Source organism: Morus notabilis, unplaced genomic scaffold, assembly GCF_000414095.1.
Source record: "Morus notabilis unplaced genomic scaffold, ASM41409v2 Scaffold701, whole genome shotgun sequence".
NCBI classification, from domain to species: Eukaryota; Viridiplantae; Streptophyta; class Magnoliopsida; order Rosales; family Moraceae; genus Morus; species Morus notabilis.
The window spans coordinates 112,820-130,081 of record NW_010363199.1 but is presented as its reverse complement, the minus strand read 5'-3'; the positions used below and the strand labels follow the sequence as shown (position 1 = coordinate 130,081).

The 17,262-nt window shown below is 37.9% G+C and overlaps 2 protein-coding genes across 2 annotated transcripts; both read left to right on the top strand.

Moving 5' to 3' along the window:
* The first annotated feature begins 2,987 nt into the window (after positions 1-2,987).
* LOC21391565 (lysine-specific demethylase REF6) lies at positions 2,988-9,292 on the top strand. The gene is made up of 7 exons (XM_010103640.2): positions 2,988-3,996; positions 4,493-4,571; positions 4,998-5,065; positions 5,156-5,306; positions 5,417-6,114; positions 6,300-7,022; positions 7,286-9,292. The coding sequence occupies exons 1-7, from the start codon at positions 3,129-3,131 to the stop codon at positions 9,223-9,225; spliced, it is 4,527 nt and encodes a 1,508-aa protein (XP_010101942.1). The 5' UTR covers positions 2,988-3,128; the 3' UTR covers positions 9,226-9,292.
* A 2,699-nt stretch (positions 9,293-11,991) lies between these two features.
* LOC112092643 (zinc finger CCCH domain-containing protein 43) lies at positions 11,992-15,737 on the top strand. Its single transcript, XM_024169243.1, has 6 exons — positions 11,992-12,790; positions 13,142-13,207; positions 13,475-13,594; positions 13,744-14,025; positions 14,954-15,220; positions 15,355-15,737. The coding sequence occupies exons 1-6, from the start codon at positions 12,083-12,085 to the stop codon at positions 15,556-15,558; spliced, it is 1,647 nt and encodes a 548-aa protein (XP_024025011.1). The 5' UTR covers positions 11,992-12,082; the 3' UTR covers positions 15,559-15,737.
* The last annotated feature ends 1,525 nt before the right edge of the window (positions 15,738-17,262 follow it).

Here is a 17,262-nt window from a genome sequence, read left to right as displayed (position 1 = left end):
TATAATCACGAGTAAAACTACTTTTTAATGAGATTTTTCTACTGGGCCAACAAATTGATAAGATTAGTTTTTTAAACATTGAATTTAAGTTAAAATTACATAAAATTAAAAAATATGTGCATAAAAAATATAATTTTTGATTACATTGTTAATAGTTCGTTTTTTCTAATCTTAAATAAAAAAATGCACCTTTCATTCTATATATATATATATATATATAATATTATCCTGCTATCTTATCCTATCAGCCGTAATTTTTACTTTTTTTTTCGGCCAATACCAACAGTCAAACATAACTTTTTTTTTATTTTTTATCAGGGGTCAAACATAACTTTCTCAACAATGTTTAGGCTTCTCCTTATCTTTGTCAACACTATTTTAAGAGGAGGTGTGATCAACCAAAAAAAGGCAGAACACACAAAAGATAAAAGGCAGAATAAAGGAATAATTGAATTACTTGCTTTTGTTACTGGAAAACAAAATGGGTAAAATAATTATTACACGAGTTTTTTTTTTAATTTATGAATAATCATTTTTCTAGAATGATTCTTATGTGTGTGTCTCACAATTGAATCATTCTCAATTTATTCTTTAAAATTTTAAATTTACTTTATTTCTTAAATTTTGAACTAATTTAATTTAATTTCTTTTTTTAGAATTTTTATTAAGAGCATATGAGAAAGAAACGATTAAGTAAGGTTCATGTTTTTTTTTTTTTTCCTTTTCAATTATAATGTTTTCTCTCGTATGAATTCACTGTGAGTGGTGGTTGAGGTTCTCGATGAGAGAGAGGCAGAGAACTCTATTGGCGATCCAAATGATGATTGTGGAGACTTTACGAGTTCGTTGTGAGGATGCGCGATCTGCAACAGAGAAGGTGAAATTCATTGTCGGGGGAGAAGCCCGCGAGTTCGCTAGTGAGGAAGCGCAACCTGCAAAAGAGAAGGTGAAATGTAAGATTGTGATTAGATGTGAATGTTAAAAAAAAAAGTTAATGTATTAAGTTATAATATGATGTGGGAGGGAGTTCACTACGACGATGGTTAGAGAGTGGTGGTTGAGGTTCTCGACGAGAGAGAGGCAGAGAACTCCATTAGCGATCCAGAGGATGATTGTGGAGACTTTACGAGTTCGTGGTGAGGGTGCGCGATCTGCAACGGAGAAGGTGGAATTCATTGTCGGGGGAGAAGCCTGCAAGTTCGCCGGCGAGGGAGCGCAATCTGCATAAGAGAAGGTGAAATGTAAGATTGTGATCATATGTGAATGTTAAAAAAAAAAGTTAATGTATTTAAGTTATAATATGATGTGGGAGGGAGTATGTGCACCTCTACTAGAATCTAATATGATCCATTAGGCCTCATTCACTTTGCGGATTCGAGTTTTCAATTCAAGCTGATATGTAATATTTTCTGAGAGTTTTTCATTGTAGCAGAAAAAATTAGACGTGACATTTTCTGAAAATATTTTACTGTAAAAACCTAAAACTGAAAACTTGAATCGGTGAAATGAATGGAGCCTTAGGGGACGTTTGTTTCCTATATTCGTCCATGATTCTCTACAATGTTTTATCTTACAAAAAATATACGTAAAACGAAAATAATTCTGAATCATGATTCTAAATACGTAAACTAAACGTCCTCTTAAATTTTAACCGGGCGAATTGGCTCACTCTATCGTAGACTTTCAAAAAAAAATTTCGTTTTTTTATAAGTTGATGGCATTAATTTATCCCTGTGGCAGTTTAGCCAAGTACAGAGCCATTATCAAACAGTTTATCCAAGTACATAGCCATTATCAATTCCATTGACATCTCAGCCTCTTTTTACTCATTTGACTCATTTGACTAAGAGTAAGAGTCAAAGTCAAAACGAACCAATCTCAATGGCTCTCACTTTCCATTCATCAATACGTATCAATATAATAAAATCTTAGGCAGCAAGAAAAACCATTTTCTTTGGCTCAACGGTAGGGAAAACATTTTGACAAAATTTGTGATATTTTTTCCATTTTTCTTTCTCTCGGAACAAATAAAACCACCAAAAAGTTGAAGAAAATGACGGCAAAGCTCCACCAATTGGTTAATCAAATTCATTCGTAACATATAAAAAAAGAGAGTGTTTTGTAGGTTAGATGAAAAATACTTTATCGACCGTCAGTTTAGACACATTTATTAACCATGAGATTGTCATTAAGTGTCGTTAAATTACCATTTTTTTTTTTGATTTGATAGGATTATGATAACGGTTTAAAACTATATACTACTACTAATGCATTGTTTTATAGCCCACCACAAAATTTACTGTAAAAGCATTTTTTTTTCTCAAAATTGTGAAACCACATTTGGCGAACTATCAAATATTCATCCAATTTTTGTATTTATCTATTTATATGATATAATTCTAATGCAATACAAGCTTTACTAAAATGTTAGTTAAAAAATAATATTAGAGACATCAACTCTAATCTCAATTTTTTTATATTTTTACATGATATATGAATTATCATCTTTTTATTCGTAATTTTAAATTAAAACTCTATATCATATAAATTGGTACGAATTAATAATTGAGATCACAGTTAGTGTACTCTATCTAAGGAGACGTTTGGTTCATGAATTAAAATTATTTTCAATTTACGTGTATTTTTTGTAAGAAAAAACACTGTAGCGAACCATGAACTATAATTCGAATCCACCGACTAAACAATTCCTAAAATTCTACAATTATAAGAAATGGCAGAACAGTAAATAACTCGCAAAACAATGTCATTTTCATGTGGTTAGCATAAAGAAAAGAAAAAGAAAAATTAAAAATTAAAAATTAAAAAACCTACTCACATGTCTACCTCCATTCTGCTCTCTTAATCACTCCCCCACTCACTTAACACTTGCACTAATTTGTTTTTTCTTTTTTCTCTTCCTCCGTATCTGGTAATAAAATACAGAGGAAATTGAAAAACCCAAAAAACAGAAAAAAAAAGGGCAAAAATCAGATGGAGCATAATAGAATCTGAACAGGTTCTCTCTTATTTTCTCTCTCTCTCGCTCCCCTCTCTCTCTGTTTGGCAATGGGGTTTTGAATGAATGACAGAAAACCCAAATCTCAGAGAGAGTTCGTAGCTATCCATTAATGGCAGCTTCGGGTTTGACCTCCGAGCAAGCTTCACCGGAGGTGTTTTCATGGCTGAAAACCCTACCCCAAGCTCCCGAGTACCATCCTACTCTGGCCGAGTTCCAAGATCCGATTTCCTACATATTCAAGATCGAGAAGGAGGCTTCCGAGTACGGAATCTGCAAAATCGTCCCTCCGGTGCCTCCCTCGGCGAAGAAGACCGTAATTGCCAACCTAAACAAGTCCCTCGCCGCTCGCAATGGCGGCTTTGACGCCTCGAATCCGAAGAATCCTCCCACATTCACCACTCGGCAGCAGCAGATCGGGTTTTGCCCTAGGAAACCCCGTCCGGTCCAGCGGCCGGTGTGGCAGAGCGGCGAGAATTACACTTTCCAGCAGTTTGAGGCCAAGGCCAAGGGTTTCGAGAGGAGCTTCTTTAAGAGATGCGCGAAGAAAGGAGCGCTCTCTCCTCTGGAAATCGAGACGCTGTACTGGAAGGCCACCGTCGACAAGCCGTTCTCCGTGGAGTACGCCAACGACATGCCTGGCTCGGCGTTCGTGCCGGTGAGCGCGAAGCGAAGTAGGGAGGCAGGGGAGAGCGCGACCTTGGGCGAGACCGCGTGGAATATGAGGGCGGTTTCTAGGGCAAAAGGTTCTCTCTTGAGGTTCATGAAGGAGGAGATTCCGGGGGTCACGTCGCCGATGGTGTATGTGGCGATGATGTTCAGCTGGTTCGCTTGGCATGTGGAGGACCATGACTTGCACAGCTTGAATTACCTGCATATGGGCGCAGGGAAGACGTGGTACGGCGTGCCGAGGGAAGCCGCCGTTGCGTTCGAGGAGGTCGTCAGAGTTCACGGCTATGGCGGAGAGATCAATCCTCTTGGTGAGTTTCAGCTCAGTACTATTATGAATTGTATAGAACCCATGATTGAGCATCCCCTGTTTTATGTTTGCAGAGTGTTCTGTTTCAAATGGTGTTGGGTATGCATAGAATTAAGTTCTATTGGACACTGTTGAATGTATTTGTCATATGTTAGGAAGCGAAAGAGCAAGAAGATTATCTAGTGGGATGGATAACTGAAACAGATAAGACTTTAGAATGTAGTTGCAGAAGAGCATATCTTGATGATTCTCGGTATGTTTTCGTAGTATTGCATATAATGACATCGTATTATATGCGAATTATGAGGTTAAGCCTTGTCAGAAATGTATGTGGGCTAAATTGTTTGGAGGTTGAAGTATCATTTTGTATGCTTGATAGAATGCATTGTAGGAACAGAGTATCACTGCTCTCGCGTTATCATACTTTTTTTTTTTTTTGCCCTTCTATATCCATCTTTACCTTTTAACCTCTGATTCTTTATTTATTCTTCACACAGTCACTTTTTCTATTCTTGGTGAGAAGACCACGGTGATGTCACCTGAAGTATTTGTTCGTGCAGGGGTTCCGTGCTGCAGGTGCTTTTACATTACTATTCTAGTTCTGACTTTCCGCTTGACCTGTTTCCAATAAGGATAAACTCTTTCCTTTTTTGGGCTAGCCTTCATAGTTAAAGATGCCATTTTCTTTCTTTAAAATCCGATTTTATGTCATTTTATTTCCATCTGTTTGAATTACATGTGATACAGTCTCAATCGTCAATGCTGCTGATAGTATCACGTTGATAGTATCACATAAGCAACAATCTCAAGACTGATTTTTTTTTTAATATTTTCTTATAACACCCTTTCTGATTTATCTCCGAAAGACATCCATCTTTTGGAAACATATTTGCATGAGTCCTAAAACTTTATTTCCTAAAAAATTTGTGACATTTCCTTGAATAAATTAAGTGGCTAGTGTGTATCTATGTGCTCTTACTTCTTTAATTGCTTTTTAATTAGGCTAGTGCAAAATCCTGGTGAATTTGTTGTCACTTTCCCAAGAGCCTATCATACTGGGTTTAGTCATGGTGAGAGACCTACAAATTTCAATTTGGTCCTTTCAAAATTACTGTTATCCGATCAGTGTATCTATTTTAACAATTTAACTTTTTCATTAGGATTCAATTGCGGGGAAGCAGCTAATATTGCCACTCCTGAATGGTTAAGAGTTGCTAAAGATGCTGCTATCCGACGAGCTTCGATTAACTATCCACCAATGGTGTCTCACTTCCAGTTACTTTATGATCTTGCTCTTGCCTTGTGTTCAAGGTGTGTTCAATTACCTTTTTCTAACATATTTTCTGCCCTAGGATCAAGGATAAGATGAGTTATTCACTTGTTTGCATGTGTTTACCTCCATTTTCCTGTTCTCAATGTAGAATACCTGAGAGCGTTGGTGCTGAACCACGGAGTTCTAGATTAAAAGATAAGAAAAAGGGTGAAGGAGAGACAGTGGTAAAAGAGTTATTTGTCCAGAATGTATTACAGAATAATGACCTACTTCATGTTCTTGGAAACGGGTCTCCCGTTGTACTTCTTCCTAGGAGTTCTTCAGACATTTCTGTCTGTTCGAAATTGCGTGTTGGTTCCCATTTAAGGTTAAACTCCAGTTCTCCCCTTGCTTCATGCAATTCTAGGGAAGAAATGAAATCCTCAAGAAGTTTGATTTCTGATGATCTGATGATAGACAGAAAGCAGGAGGTCGATCAAGTGAAAGATTTCTATTCAGTGAAAGGAAAACTTGCTTCTTTATGTGACAGGAGCTGGGTTCCCTCATTACGTGGAAATAAAATTACATGTGCTTCAAATTCGAAGACTTCAAACATGAACGTTGAAGGGGAAAGTACTGTTGACAATGATGGGTTATCAGACCAGAGACTATTTTCTTGTGTCACCTGTGGAATTTTGAGCTTTGCTTGTGTTGCCATAATTCAGCCAAGGGAGCCGGCGGCCAGATATCTGATGTCAGCTGACTGTAGCTTTTTTAACGATTGGGTGGTAAATGCTGGAGTAGCTAGTAACGTGTTCCCTGTTTCTAATAGGTATCAGACAGCTTCAAAAGAGAATACCTATACAGGTTGGTTTAGTATGGGAAGTGTTTTTTAATTTCTGTTTGCATAAGATCAGACATAATCATGTAGTGTAACTTTTATTTCAGTACAAACTTTAAACTCAATGATTTGGGTACTGTTCTCAGTTTCCTTATATTCTTGCCATATTCTTTATGAGTCAAGAACTTCACTTACTCTGTTTTAAAAGCAGGATGGACAGATAATAGTGAGCCTCTTGCTTTATGCGAAAACCCTGGCCAATCCGTTAATTTCCAAGCTCAGATGGCAGATCAAAAGAACGAAATAGTTTCAAACACCGAGACACAAAAAGCTCCTTCTGCACTTGGCTTATTAGCTTTGAATTATGGAAATTCGTCAGATTCTGAGGAAGATCAGGTCCAGGAAGATGTTTCAGTTGATGGAAATGAAACTAATGTATCAAATTGTTCTTTGGAAAGCAAATATCGTTGTGAGAGTTCCAGCCCCTCTCTCCGAAACTGCCAGGGTGATACAGTTCATGGTCGCTCTTTAGTAGAACTTGATTCTGGGGATGATTTTGCTTCTCAAAATGCTGATTCTTATATGGAAAATGGACATAACAAAGATAACACCAAGTATGACAGTCATCAAAATTTTGACTGCCCTGTTAGTTTTCGAACTAATAATGCTGCTCCAGCACAATCAAATGGCTTGGTCCCAAAATTTGGGGATGGTATGAAAGCTTCACGTACGTGTTCCCCGGATACCTACGATGCTGAAGCAACGAGATTTTGTAAGGCCATTGCACCAACAAAGAACGAAAACATGCCATTTGTTCCAATATGTGATGAAGACTCTTGTAGAATGCATGTCTTCTGTCTGGAGCATGCTGTAGAAGTAGAACAGCAACTTCGTCAAGTAGGATGTGTCGACATAGTACTCCTTTGTCATCCAGGTGTGTTGTGCTTCTCATGCTCTTAGAAAATTGGGTACATTTTTTTCATGGGTTTTATTTTTCTATTCTCCTCCTTTTGTTGCGTCAATGAAAACTTGTTATGTGTTGCAAAAGCACGAGAAACAGTTGCATACACGAGCGTGGATTCTTTTAATTAACATGCTTCGTATTTTCCAAAATTTTTGTTCGGTAGCTTTACCCATTACAGCTATCAATTACTATTCCCCTCTAATCATTTTGGGCGTCCATGGAAACACTTGCAGACTATCCAAAGATAGAGACTGAAGCAAAGGCAATGGCAGAAGAACTGGGAATCAGTCATCTCTGGAATGATATTGAATTCAGGGATGCCACCAAAGATGATGAGAACATGATCCAGGCAACTCTGGATAGTGAAGAAGCCATCCCTAAGAATGGGGACTGGGCTGTGAAGCTGGGAATCAATCTTTTTTATAGTGCCAACCTCAGCCGCTCTCCTCTTTATAGTAAGCAGATGCCATATAATTCTGTTATATATGATGCATTTGGTCGCAGTTCTCCTGCTAGCTCATCCGCAAGATCTGATGGATTTGAAAGGAGACCTGCCAAGCAGAAAAAGGTGGTGGCAGGGAAATGGTGTGGTAAAGTCTGGATGTCAAGTCAGGTTCATCCCTTTCTAGCAAAAAAGGATCCTGAAGAGGAAGAACAAGAGAGAAGCTTCCATACTTGGGCAACACCAGATGAGAAGGTCGAGAGAAAATACGATGGCACACGCAAAAGTAGTAATACTATGATTGCTAAAAAGTACGTCAGGAAGAGGAAAATGACAGTAGAGAGCTCGTCAACCAAGAAAGCCAAACGTGTCAAGAGAGAAGATGCAGTTTCAGATAATTCAATGGATGATTCTCATGAGCACCATAGAAGGTCTCTCAGAAGCAAGCAAGCTGTAAGTATTGGCGGTGGGTCAGCCAAGAAAGCTAAACACACTGAGATAGAAGGTGCGGCCTCAGATGATTCGCTGCATGATAATTCCCATAGGCAGCATAGGAGAACCTTTAAAAGCAAACAAGCCACGTATGTTGAGAGCGATGGCATAGTTTCAGATGATTCATTAGAAGTTGATTTTCGTTACCAGCACAAAAAGATTCTCAGAAGCAAGCCCTCTAAACATGCAGGAAGAGAAGATGTGGTTTCGGATGATTCCTTGGATAGTGATTCCCATCAACTGCGTGGCAGGGTTTGTAGAATTAAGCAAGCCAAACATACTGAAGAAGAAGATGTAGTTTCAGATGACTCATTGGATAGTGATTCACAGCTGCATAGGAGTATTCCTAGAAGCAAGCAAGCTAAGTACAATGAGAGAGAAGATTCAAGTTCAGATTATTTTCACAGGAATAATTTACAGAAGTTGCATAGGAGAATTTCTAAGAGCAAGCCAGCCAAGTCCATCGGGAGAGAAGATGAAGATCTGGATGAACCATTGGAGGATAATGCTCGTAAATCGGATGAGAGGATTCTCCGAAGCAAGCGAACAAAATCAGCCTTGCAGCAGAAAATGAAGCAAGAGACCCCTCATCATGTGAAGCAATCAACTGCACGGCCTGTGAAACAAGAAAACCGGAAATTGAAGCAGCAGACTCCACGCCTTCGAAATAGTCAATGTGAGCAGAACATATTAGGTTCATGCGCTGAAGAAGAGCTAGAAGGTGGACCTAGTACTCGCCTGAGAAAAAGAAACCCTAAGCCCCAAAAGTTGACTGGAGCCAAACGGAAGGAGCAGCAACAGCCGAGCAGGAAAAAGGTGAAGAATGCTGTAGTTGTGAAGGCTCAGGCTGGTCACAATGATGCAAAATCAAAAGATGAGGAAGGAGAATACATGTGTGACATTGAGGGATGCACCATGAGTTTTTCGACGAAACAAGAGCTTGTCCTACATAAAAAGAACATTTGTCCCGTCAAGGGGTGTGGAAAGAAGTTCTTCTCGCATAAATATCTGGTGCAGCATCGCCGAGTCCACATGGATGACCGTCCTTTGAGGTGCCCATGGAAGGGTTGCAAGATGACATTTAAGTGGGCATGGGCTCGGACTGAACACATACGGGTTCACACAGGTGCCCGTCCTTATGTATGTGCTGAGCCAGGCTGTGGGCAGACTTTCAGATTTGTGTCGGATTTCAGCCGCCACAAGCGGAAGACTGGCCATTCGGTGAAGAAAGCAAGATGATTCTTGACAGCGGAAGAGCAGGTGTAATGTAACTTTGGCTAATGAAATCTGTTGTTGAATTGACAAGGTTAGGGCTAGGCTCAAAAGTTAGGGTTTCCTTGTATTTGCTTATTTTAGAATTAACAGTAAATTCTGATTTGCCCAGGGTCTTCATTGGACCCATTCATTTACTGCAAGAAGAGCAATTGCTTGGATCTTGGACACATTCTTCCTCTAATGGATATCAGATGCTAATCTTTTCTTAGTTATTGGTAGTAAACCCTCTTATCAACATAAACTTACCATTTCAAAACTTAAATTACATAAATATCTATCCCTACTTAAGGCCCATCACCACAAGTTTCTAATCAATTACTGGTTCATATCAAAGAGTTATAAAATCTTACTTCATAATCTCTAGAGCAATTATATATATCCCGAGGAGTTTTAGAAGCTCGTTTGGAATGTACCCTTAAACTATAATTTTTAATTATGACTATTAAATTTAAATTTTTTGTGAGAGGAAAACATTGTAGCAAATCAAATATTTGAGTTTGAGTATATGGAACGAGCACCTTAATCTCATGAATTAGTGCTAAAATTTTATGGGCTAAAACACTCACCCTTTCCTCTTTTTGGCAGAAAAAATAGGCCTCGTGTTCATTGATACTGGCTGGAGTACGAATCGAGTTCAGGAGAAGGAGTACGAATCGAGTTCAGGAGAATAGCTCGGTATGTTTGGACAGAAAATCTGAATATAAATTTAATTTTTTTGTAAGAAAAATACTGCGAGGAGAGAGTTGATTGAGCCTGCAATGTGATGCAATATAATTGGCAAAAAATTTTCTTCCATGAGTCTCGTGACCTTGTGATGTCTCATTTCACGGCTTTTGACACTGTTCTTGCAATGCATGCTCAAAAGCACTAACAAAGTTTTACCCCCGATTTCCCTATGAGAAATAACTTTATTAATAAAAAAAAAGGAAAAAAAAAAAGAAAAACGACAGAGGAGCTAAACCGAACAACTCTGTCAGTACTTGTACTAAAATTATTTGATGTCGTACCATATCTGAGAGGTGTGATATCGATTTATTTGATGCCGTACCTTTTAAAAATGCTAACCATAAATATGTTGTGGTATATTTTAGGGTAAAGGCATACAATAATTGTGGCATGCAAGCCAATTTCTCTTTTACACGCAATAAAAAGGGTCTAAAATTTCAATGCATGCATCACTATTCACTAGCTTAAGGTCCCCAAAGAAAAAAAAAAACTGTATCACAGAAAAGGAAAAAAAAAAAAAGAAATCAAGTTGGAAACAAATCTGTATTTACTAATTTAAAGTAGCATTTTCCTAACCCTTCTATGAAAAAAAAAAAAAAGAAAAAAAACTGTGATTTTTTCTTTAAAAAAAAAAAAATAAAACGTGAACCAGTTTGGTACCAATTTAAAATGATTTAATTCTATTGTTTAATTCATTTAATAATTAGTGGTTGAAAAAGAAACACGCAAATAATCTTTGGTATCCTGATTAAATTATACTTCAGAGTTCAGCTGACATTATTTATACATTGCCTGATTCTTTTGACATAGATGTTACGTGAAAAGAAGCTTTTAACTTGCGGAAAGAATATTTTGCCATTCTCCTTTATTCATCATAAAGGCTTTGAATTCCTTCAAAAAGGAAAGAAAACGAAAAAGGAAATTGGCTCAGAAAAGAAGGGATGAGCTAGCAAGACGATATATTTAAAGCTCGTTTAGTTTGTTGATTTGAATTGAGATGTAATTTTATATGAGAAATTTTTACTGTAATAAAAAAGTTAAATGTGACTGTTTCTGAGAGCTTTTTACTGTAACAAAACTCAAATTTTAAACTTGAATTAGTGAAATGAACGGGTTTTAAAAATGTATATCCTTTTCATCAGCCAAAATACAATGCAAATCTTTTTTTTTTTCCTTGAAGAAAGACGTGTATATCTTTTTATTTTTGAAAGTCAATTTAACGTTTTCTCTACATAAATTGCGTGAAAAATATATATAAAGAAAGCATATAACAAATTTTACATATTATATTCCACCTCATTTCAACAACAATTTTTGAGGTTTTCTGGTGGCGGACTTAATCTAATGTTAAATTCACACTCTTGTAATTAATATTGAGGTCTAAAACTTAAATTTCCTATCCCTTTTTTTTTTTTAAATCTCAAAAATTTTCTATCAATTTCTTTTGAGAAAAGTGAAGATCTTTTGAGCAAAAATAAACAATACAGACAAAGAAGTAGAAACAAACAAATGAATAAGTAAAGGGTTATTCTTATTCTTCGAACTATAGAATAAATAGCATTTTTATTCCTGACATTCAAAGCATTTTAACTTAATTCCTGATTTTTTAAACATCCTAAAATTAGTTCCTAATCTATAAAATTACCACAAATTAATTAGTCCTCATGTCTATTAAACTCTCGATAAAAAAGACACATAAAGATCGTGTGTAGTTTTATTGTTGTTAATTTTACATATTAGGATCTGTAGGAGAAATTCATTTCTTTTTATGTTGAAATTATAATAATTGCTTATTAAAAAAATTCTTAATAGTTGGATGAGAAAATTGATAAAGTTACCGTCTAAATTCTTACTCTCTTTTAATTAATATTTTTTTAACTAACTTAATTAAATATATCCCAAATTTATTTTTTTATCCTGTTAAATGAATAGAAAAATAAATTCGGGACATATTAATAAATCAAAGGACTTCTTTTTGAGTAAATTTTCCTCTTTCCTATCTCATCTCTCTCTCTCTCTCTCTCTCCCCCCTCTCTTTCTCTCTCCACTTTCATTTTCTCATTGCAAAGTTAGGGTTTTGAAATGTGGAGGGAGAATGGAGCCCTCTGAAGAAATCTCCGTCCCTGTAAACCCCTCCGAACAGCACCAAGGCGACGCCGACCTAGTGCCTCACCATTCCCCGTCTTCTCCGAATGCCAATCCCGATCCTGCAACTTCCGATCTCGAACCCGCGGGGGCGGCCGAGGACACCGGAGGACTGCACGATGAGCTCCGGAGTTTGGATTTGAAGGAGCGCGAAGAGGCCCCGAGATCGGATTCGGAAGATAAGGAAGAAGAAGGTGAGAAGGAGGGGGATTTGGGCGGAGGAGAGAATGACTGGATTGGAGAAATCGGGAACCAGGAAGAGGCCGATAAAGCGGAGAATGATTGGATTGGAGAAATCGGGAACCAAGACGAGGCGGAGAAAGCGGAGAATGATTGGATTGGAGAAATCGGGGAGAATGATTGGATTGGAGAAATCGGGAACCAAGGCGAGGCCGAGAAAGCGGAGAATCATTGGAGCGACAATGGCGAAAAAGGAGAAGAGAACGAGAACAAGAATGGGAATGAGACTGAGAATGATGATGGAGTGAACAATGGCGGTGGTGAAGCGGAAGCGGAGAAGAACGGCGGCGGCGGTAGAAAGTACCAGTATCCTGTGAGGCCCGAGGCTGAAGATTGTTCCTTTTACCTCAAGACTGGAAATTGCAAGTTTGGATCCAATTGCAAGTTCAACCATCCGGTTAGAAGGAAGAATAACCAGGTATTTTCTCGTCTTCTTTATTCATTTCGTTATTGTCAGTTTCTCAGCTCCGAAAAAGAGATTCTTGAGTCTGTTTGTATGAAGGTTGTGCTATGATGTCAATTTTGTAGCAGAAATATTGTACCACCACTGACATATTTCTATATTTCAAGCTATTTTGAGGAAATTTCTCCTCAAAATTGCGCTTTTTTTTTTTTTTTTTTTTTTTTTTTAAGTTTTTAATCTCGAAGATATATGGTTTTGCTTTTCTGATTATAATATGTGTGTGTGTGTGTGTGTGTATGATAAAGATCTTTTGTTTGTGTATTTTTCTACTGAACACACTTTGTTTGTGTATTCATCGTATTGAAGGCTTCTAAGGAGAAGGCAAAGGAATGGGAAGAATCAACAGAGAAGCCTGGCCAGTCAGAATGCAAGGTTTTATTACTACTAGAAATTAAGTCTGCATATATATTGCAAGTTATCATTTTGATCATATTTCTCTAATGCTTCACGAATTTTTTAGTTTGTTCCTTTTATTTACGTTTTTGAAGAGACTGTTATTATTCATATGACCATGTTTTAGATTTCACGGGCAGTTTTGGTCTCCTTGTGTAGAGTTAACATGTATTCAGCTGAATGTGTTTGTGGGCTAATAGCCGTTTTTTACTTTTTGTGATGCTATAAATCTTGAGCGTCTTGCAGTATTATTTAAGATCAGGGGGATGTAAATTTGGAAAAGCTTGTAAATATAACCACAGCAGAGGAAAGACTTCTGTTGCACCAGCTGCGGAGCTTAACTTTGTCGGTCTGCCAATCCGAGTGGTATAACTTCTCGGCCTGATGTCTGAGATGTTTTCTTAATCTCTCTATGACCTTGGCTGAGGAATGATAGATATGTCTTTATTAATAATTCAAGGTCAAAAGTTTATGTGATATTTACATTTGGTCATATGTATGGTATGTTATCACAGGGGGAGAAAGAATGCCCCTATTACATGCGAACTGGCTCCTGCAAGTATGGAACAAACTGCAGATTTAATCACCCTGATCCCACAGATGCAGCCGGGGAGACTTCTGCAGGATTCGGTAATGGTGGACCAGTTCCATTTCAAGGTGCGGCACAGTCAACTATACCTTCTTGGTCTGCACCAAGACACCCATTGAATGAGCCAGCTCCAGCTCCCTTTGTGCCAATGATGATTCCACCAAATCAAGGGGTTCCTTCCCAAAGTGCGGAATGGAATGGATACCAGGTACTTTCATTGCTATTCTGCTATGCTGTTAGGTGTATTCTTCATCTGTTATCATTGTCATTATTTTCTGAAATGCTTGGTTTTGAGAAACTATCATAACTTTACCCCACAACTAAGTTTCTTTCATGGGGATTTGAAGCAAGCTCGCTGTATTCCGTTAATTTAGTATTCTTATTGGTTATTATTGTATTGCCTATTTTTCCTTTTAGCATATAACACAAAGTAAGTGGCATTTCTATTTTATTTTCCTGCTCATATGTTTTCTGTTTTTAATGGCCTCTGAAAAAGACAACACTAAGTATTGTTGCTACGAATCCTTGTAGGTTGTAAAAAATCTTCGGTTCTTACCATTTATAGATATCAGTAATTATGATGAAGAAATAAAAATATAGAAATCTATAATATTTTGAACGAGTTATTGCCTTCAGCCTACAGGTGTAATATATGTCTAGTCTGCAAAATCATCAATAACCAAACTTTATTAATCTTTATTCTAGGCGTTTGAGCTGTATTCATTTATGCTCTTTTGATGCGTAGTAGAACAAACTTAATTGGGAGTATTGTGTTGGCAATTCAAAGACACCTCAAGATTGAGATAACTTTCTGTCTTAGGCAATTCATAATCACTGCAATTTAATATTTATATGCCTTTTCATTTTCTGCACAAGTGCAATATTGTTCCCTTGACATAACCCTGAGGAAATTTTTTTTTTATATAGCTTCCAAGTCTATCAACTGCATTGTCATTGGGTCCACTTGTTTATTGGAAACTCAAGTCATTTCCCGTCACTACATTTTCGTTTGCATTCACTAAAATGAATGACAGATTAGAGCAAAAGAATCATTTTCAAGCTACAGTTTGTGGAACTCTTTCAGTTATATAACCAAAAGAGGCATGCTAATTTCCTTTGGTATTTATTTTGTTTAGGCCCCAGTATATCTACCAGATAGGAACTTGCCTCCACCTCTTGCATATGTCATGAACAACCCAGCGACTGAAACCAATAACTATCCGCATCATGCACAGAAACAAGTTGACGAATACCCGGAACGACCTGGCCAACCTGAGTGCAATTACTTCTTAAAAACGGGGGATTGCAAGTTCAAATCCAACTGCAAATATCACCATCCAAAGAAAAGGACTTCAGTGTCACCCCCATGTGCTCTTAGCGACAAGGGCTTGCCTTTGAGACCGGTAAGTTTCACATTTTGGAGCGTGACTGGGTTTTCTGTACATGATGAATAATTATATCACATATTACCAACAAAAAGAAGTTAAACCAAATTATTAGTTTCCTCGTTGACCCTAACATTTCATCCAAAATCCAGGATCAGAATGCCTGCACGTATTACAGTCGCTATGGTATATGCAAATTCGGACCGGGTTGTAAGTATGATCACTCAGTACAGCCAAATTCAGCTGTATCTGGAGTAGAAAATCAACCTCCTTACAGTAGCTCAGCAACCATGGAAGGATCTGGAATAGCTAGGAGTGGAAACAGAAGTGAGACGACAATTCAGCAGTTGGTGTAATGAGTTTCTACACAAAATTGCTGGCTAGGTTTTAGCGTTACCAAGGATTGTAATTTCCTCTTTTTAACTTCATTTTTTTTTTCTTTTAATAAACTGTTCTAGTCCAACTGCCACAAGCTTTTCAAAAGGATGGCACTTTTAAGTTTTAAGTTTATATGTCCAGTGTTAAGTTGTTAAAACAGGATGTGTAAATTATGGCTCCGTTTGGTAATGCTTTTGGGAAGCCAAAAGCATTTTTTTTTTCAGCTGAAGTTTGAAATGTGTTTGGTAAACACATAAAAATAGATTTTTAAAAAATCTAGAAGCTATTTTTCATCTGAAATCAGAAGCAGCTCATTTGCTGCTTCTGATTTCAGATTCCGTAGGAAGCTAAACGGAGCCATTAATGAAATATTGGTTATTCCCAAAATAACCCGATCTCTCCATCATCCTCGTGCACACTTCTCCTCAGCCCCTCCCCCTGAAACTCTCAGCCTCTCAACCTTCGCTTCTCTCGCCTCAGGCTCCGTTTGGTAATGCTTTTGGGAAGCCAAAAGCACTTTTTTTTTTAGTTGAAGTTTGAAATGTGTTTGGTAAACACATAAAAATAGATTCTTAAAAAATCTATAAGCTATTTTTCATCTGAAATCAGAAGCAGTTCATTTGCTGTTTCTGATTTCAGATTTTGCGGGAAGCTAAACGGAGCCATTAATGAAATATTGGTTATTCCCAAAATAACCCGATCTCTCCATCATCCTCGTGCACACTTCTCCTCAGCCCCTCCCCCTGAAACTCTCAGCCTCTCAACCTTCGCTTCTCTCGCCTCAGCCTCTTAGCCTCCTCTCGTGCTCTCTCGCCTCACCCTCCCTCAGCCTCTCTCAGTCTCAACCTTTGCTCTCTCAGTCAAAGCTCTCTCCCTCCGTTTATTTTTCTTCTCTCTCTCGGACTCCCTCTCTCCGTTTATCTCCTTCGATTGTCGGCGGCGGAGTCCCCAAAATCTCTGTTCGTCGCTGGCTGAGACCAGCGGATCTGGTTGTAGCTGTGCCGGGCTCGTTGAGGAGGGTTCGCACTTATTTGAATCCATGAAAAATGGGTATTCCATCGTACCTTCTCAAGATCATTATGCTTGTATGGTTGATCTTCTCAGCCGTTCAGGGCGGTTGAAAACAGCTTAGGAGCTTCTGAAATTAATGCATGTGGAGCCTCATGCTGGGGCATAGGGTGCCCTACTTAGGGCCTGTAAGCTACATTGCAATATAGAGATAGGCGAGTTGGTCACTAGTAAACTATTAGAGATTGAACCTCAGAATGCTAGTAATTATGTGCTTCTATCTAATATTTACGTAGCAACAGAGCGCTGGTTGGACGTTTCCCTTGTGAGGAACAAAATGAAGGAGAGAGGAGTCAAAAAAATACCTGGTCGCAGTTGGATTAGTTCTGAAGGTTGAGTTTGTCGGTAACTCGTTTATGGAATGTGGGAATTTTACTCTGGAACTTGCATTGTGGAGATGGACTATATTTTAGATTTCTTGCTATTGATACTAGCTAACAGGAATCAAGTTGCGTGCATTGCCTTCAAATCCAATTTGGAGGATACAGTTGTGCTATAAAATCTTTTGCAATTTTGCGTGGTATACAAGCAACTTCTTTTGCTGATAAAGATTCATGTCGTCACTTCAAGGATGAATGCGTTGTTGTTTTCTAACTTGAAGTGTGTGGATTACG

What these genes read in the sequence shown, in the direction of transcription:
- LOC21391565 (XM_010103640.2), top strand. Translation starts at nt 3,129, where the DNA reads ATGGCAGCTTCGGGTTTGACCTCCGAGCAAGCTTCACCGGAGGTGTTT. An exon ending in CGGAGAGATCAATCCTCTTG is followed by an intron (nt 3,997 to 4,492) that starts GTGAGTTTCAGC and finishes TTCTTCACACAG; the next exon opens with TCACTTTTTCTATTCTTGGT. An exon ending in GCAGGGGTTCCGTGCTGCAG is followed by an intron (nt 4,572 to 4,997) that starts GTGCTTTTACAT and finishes CTTTTTAATTAG; the next exon opens with GCTAGTGCAAAATCCTGGTG.
- LOC112092643 (XM_024169243.1), top strand. Translation starts at nt 12,083, where the DNA reads ATGGAGCCCTCTGAAGAAATCTCCGTCCCTGTAAACCCCTCCGAACAG. An exon ending in TCGGTCTGCCAATCCGAGTG is followed by an intron (nt 13,595 to 13,743) that starts GTATAACTTCTC and finishes ATGTTATCACAG; the next exon opens with GGGGAGAAAGAATGCCCCTA. An exon ending in CGGAATGGAATGGATACCAG is followed by an intron (nt 14,026 to 14,953) that starts GTACTTTCATTG and finishes TATTTTGTTTAG; the next exon opens with GCCCCAGTATATCTACCAGA.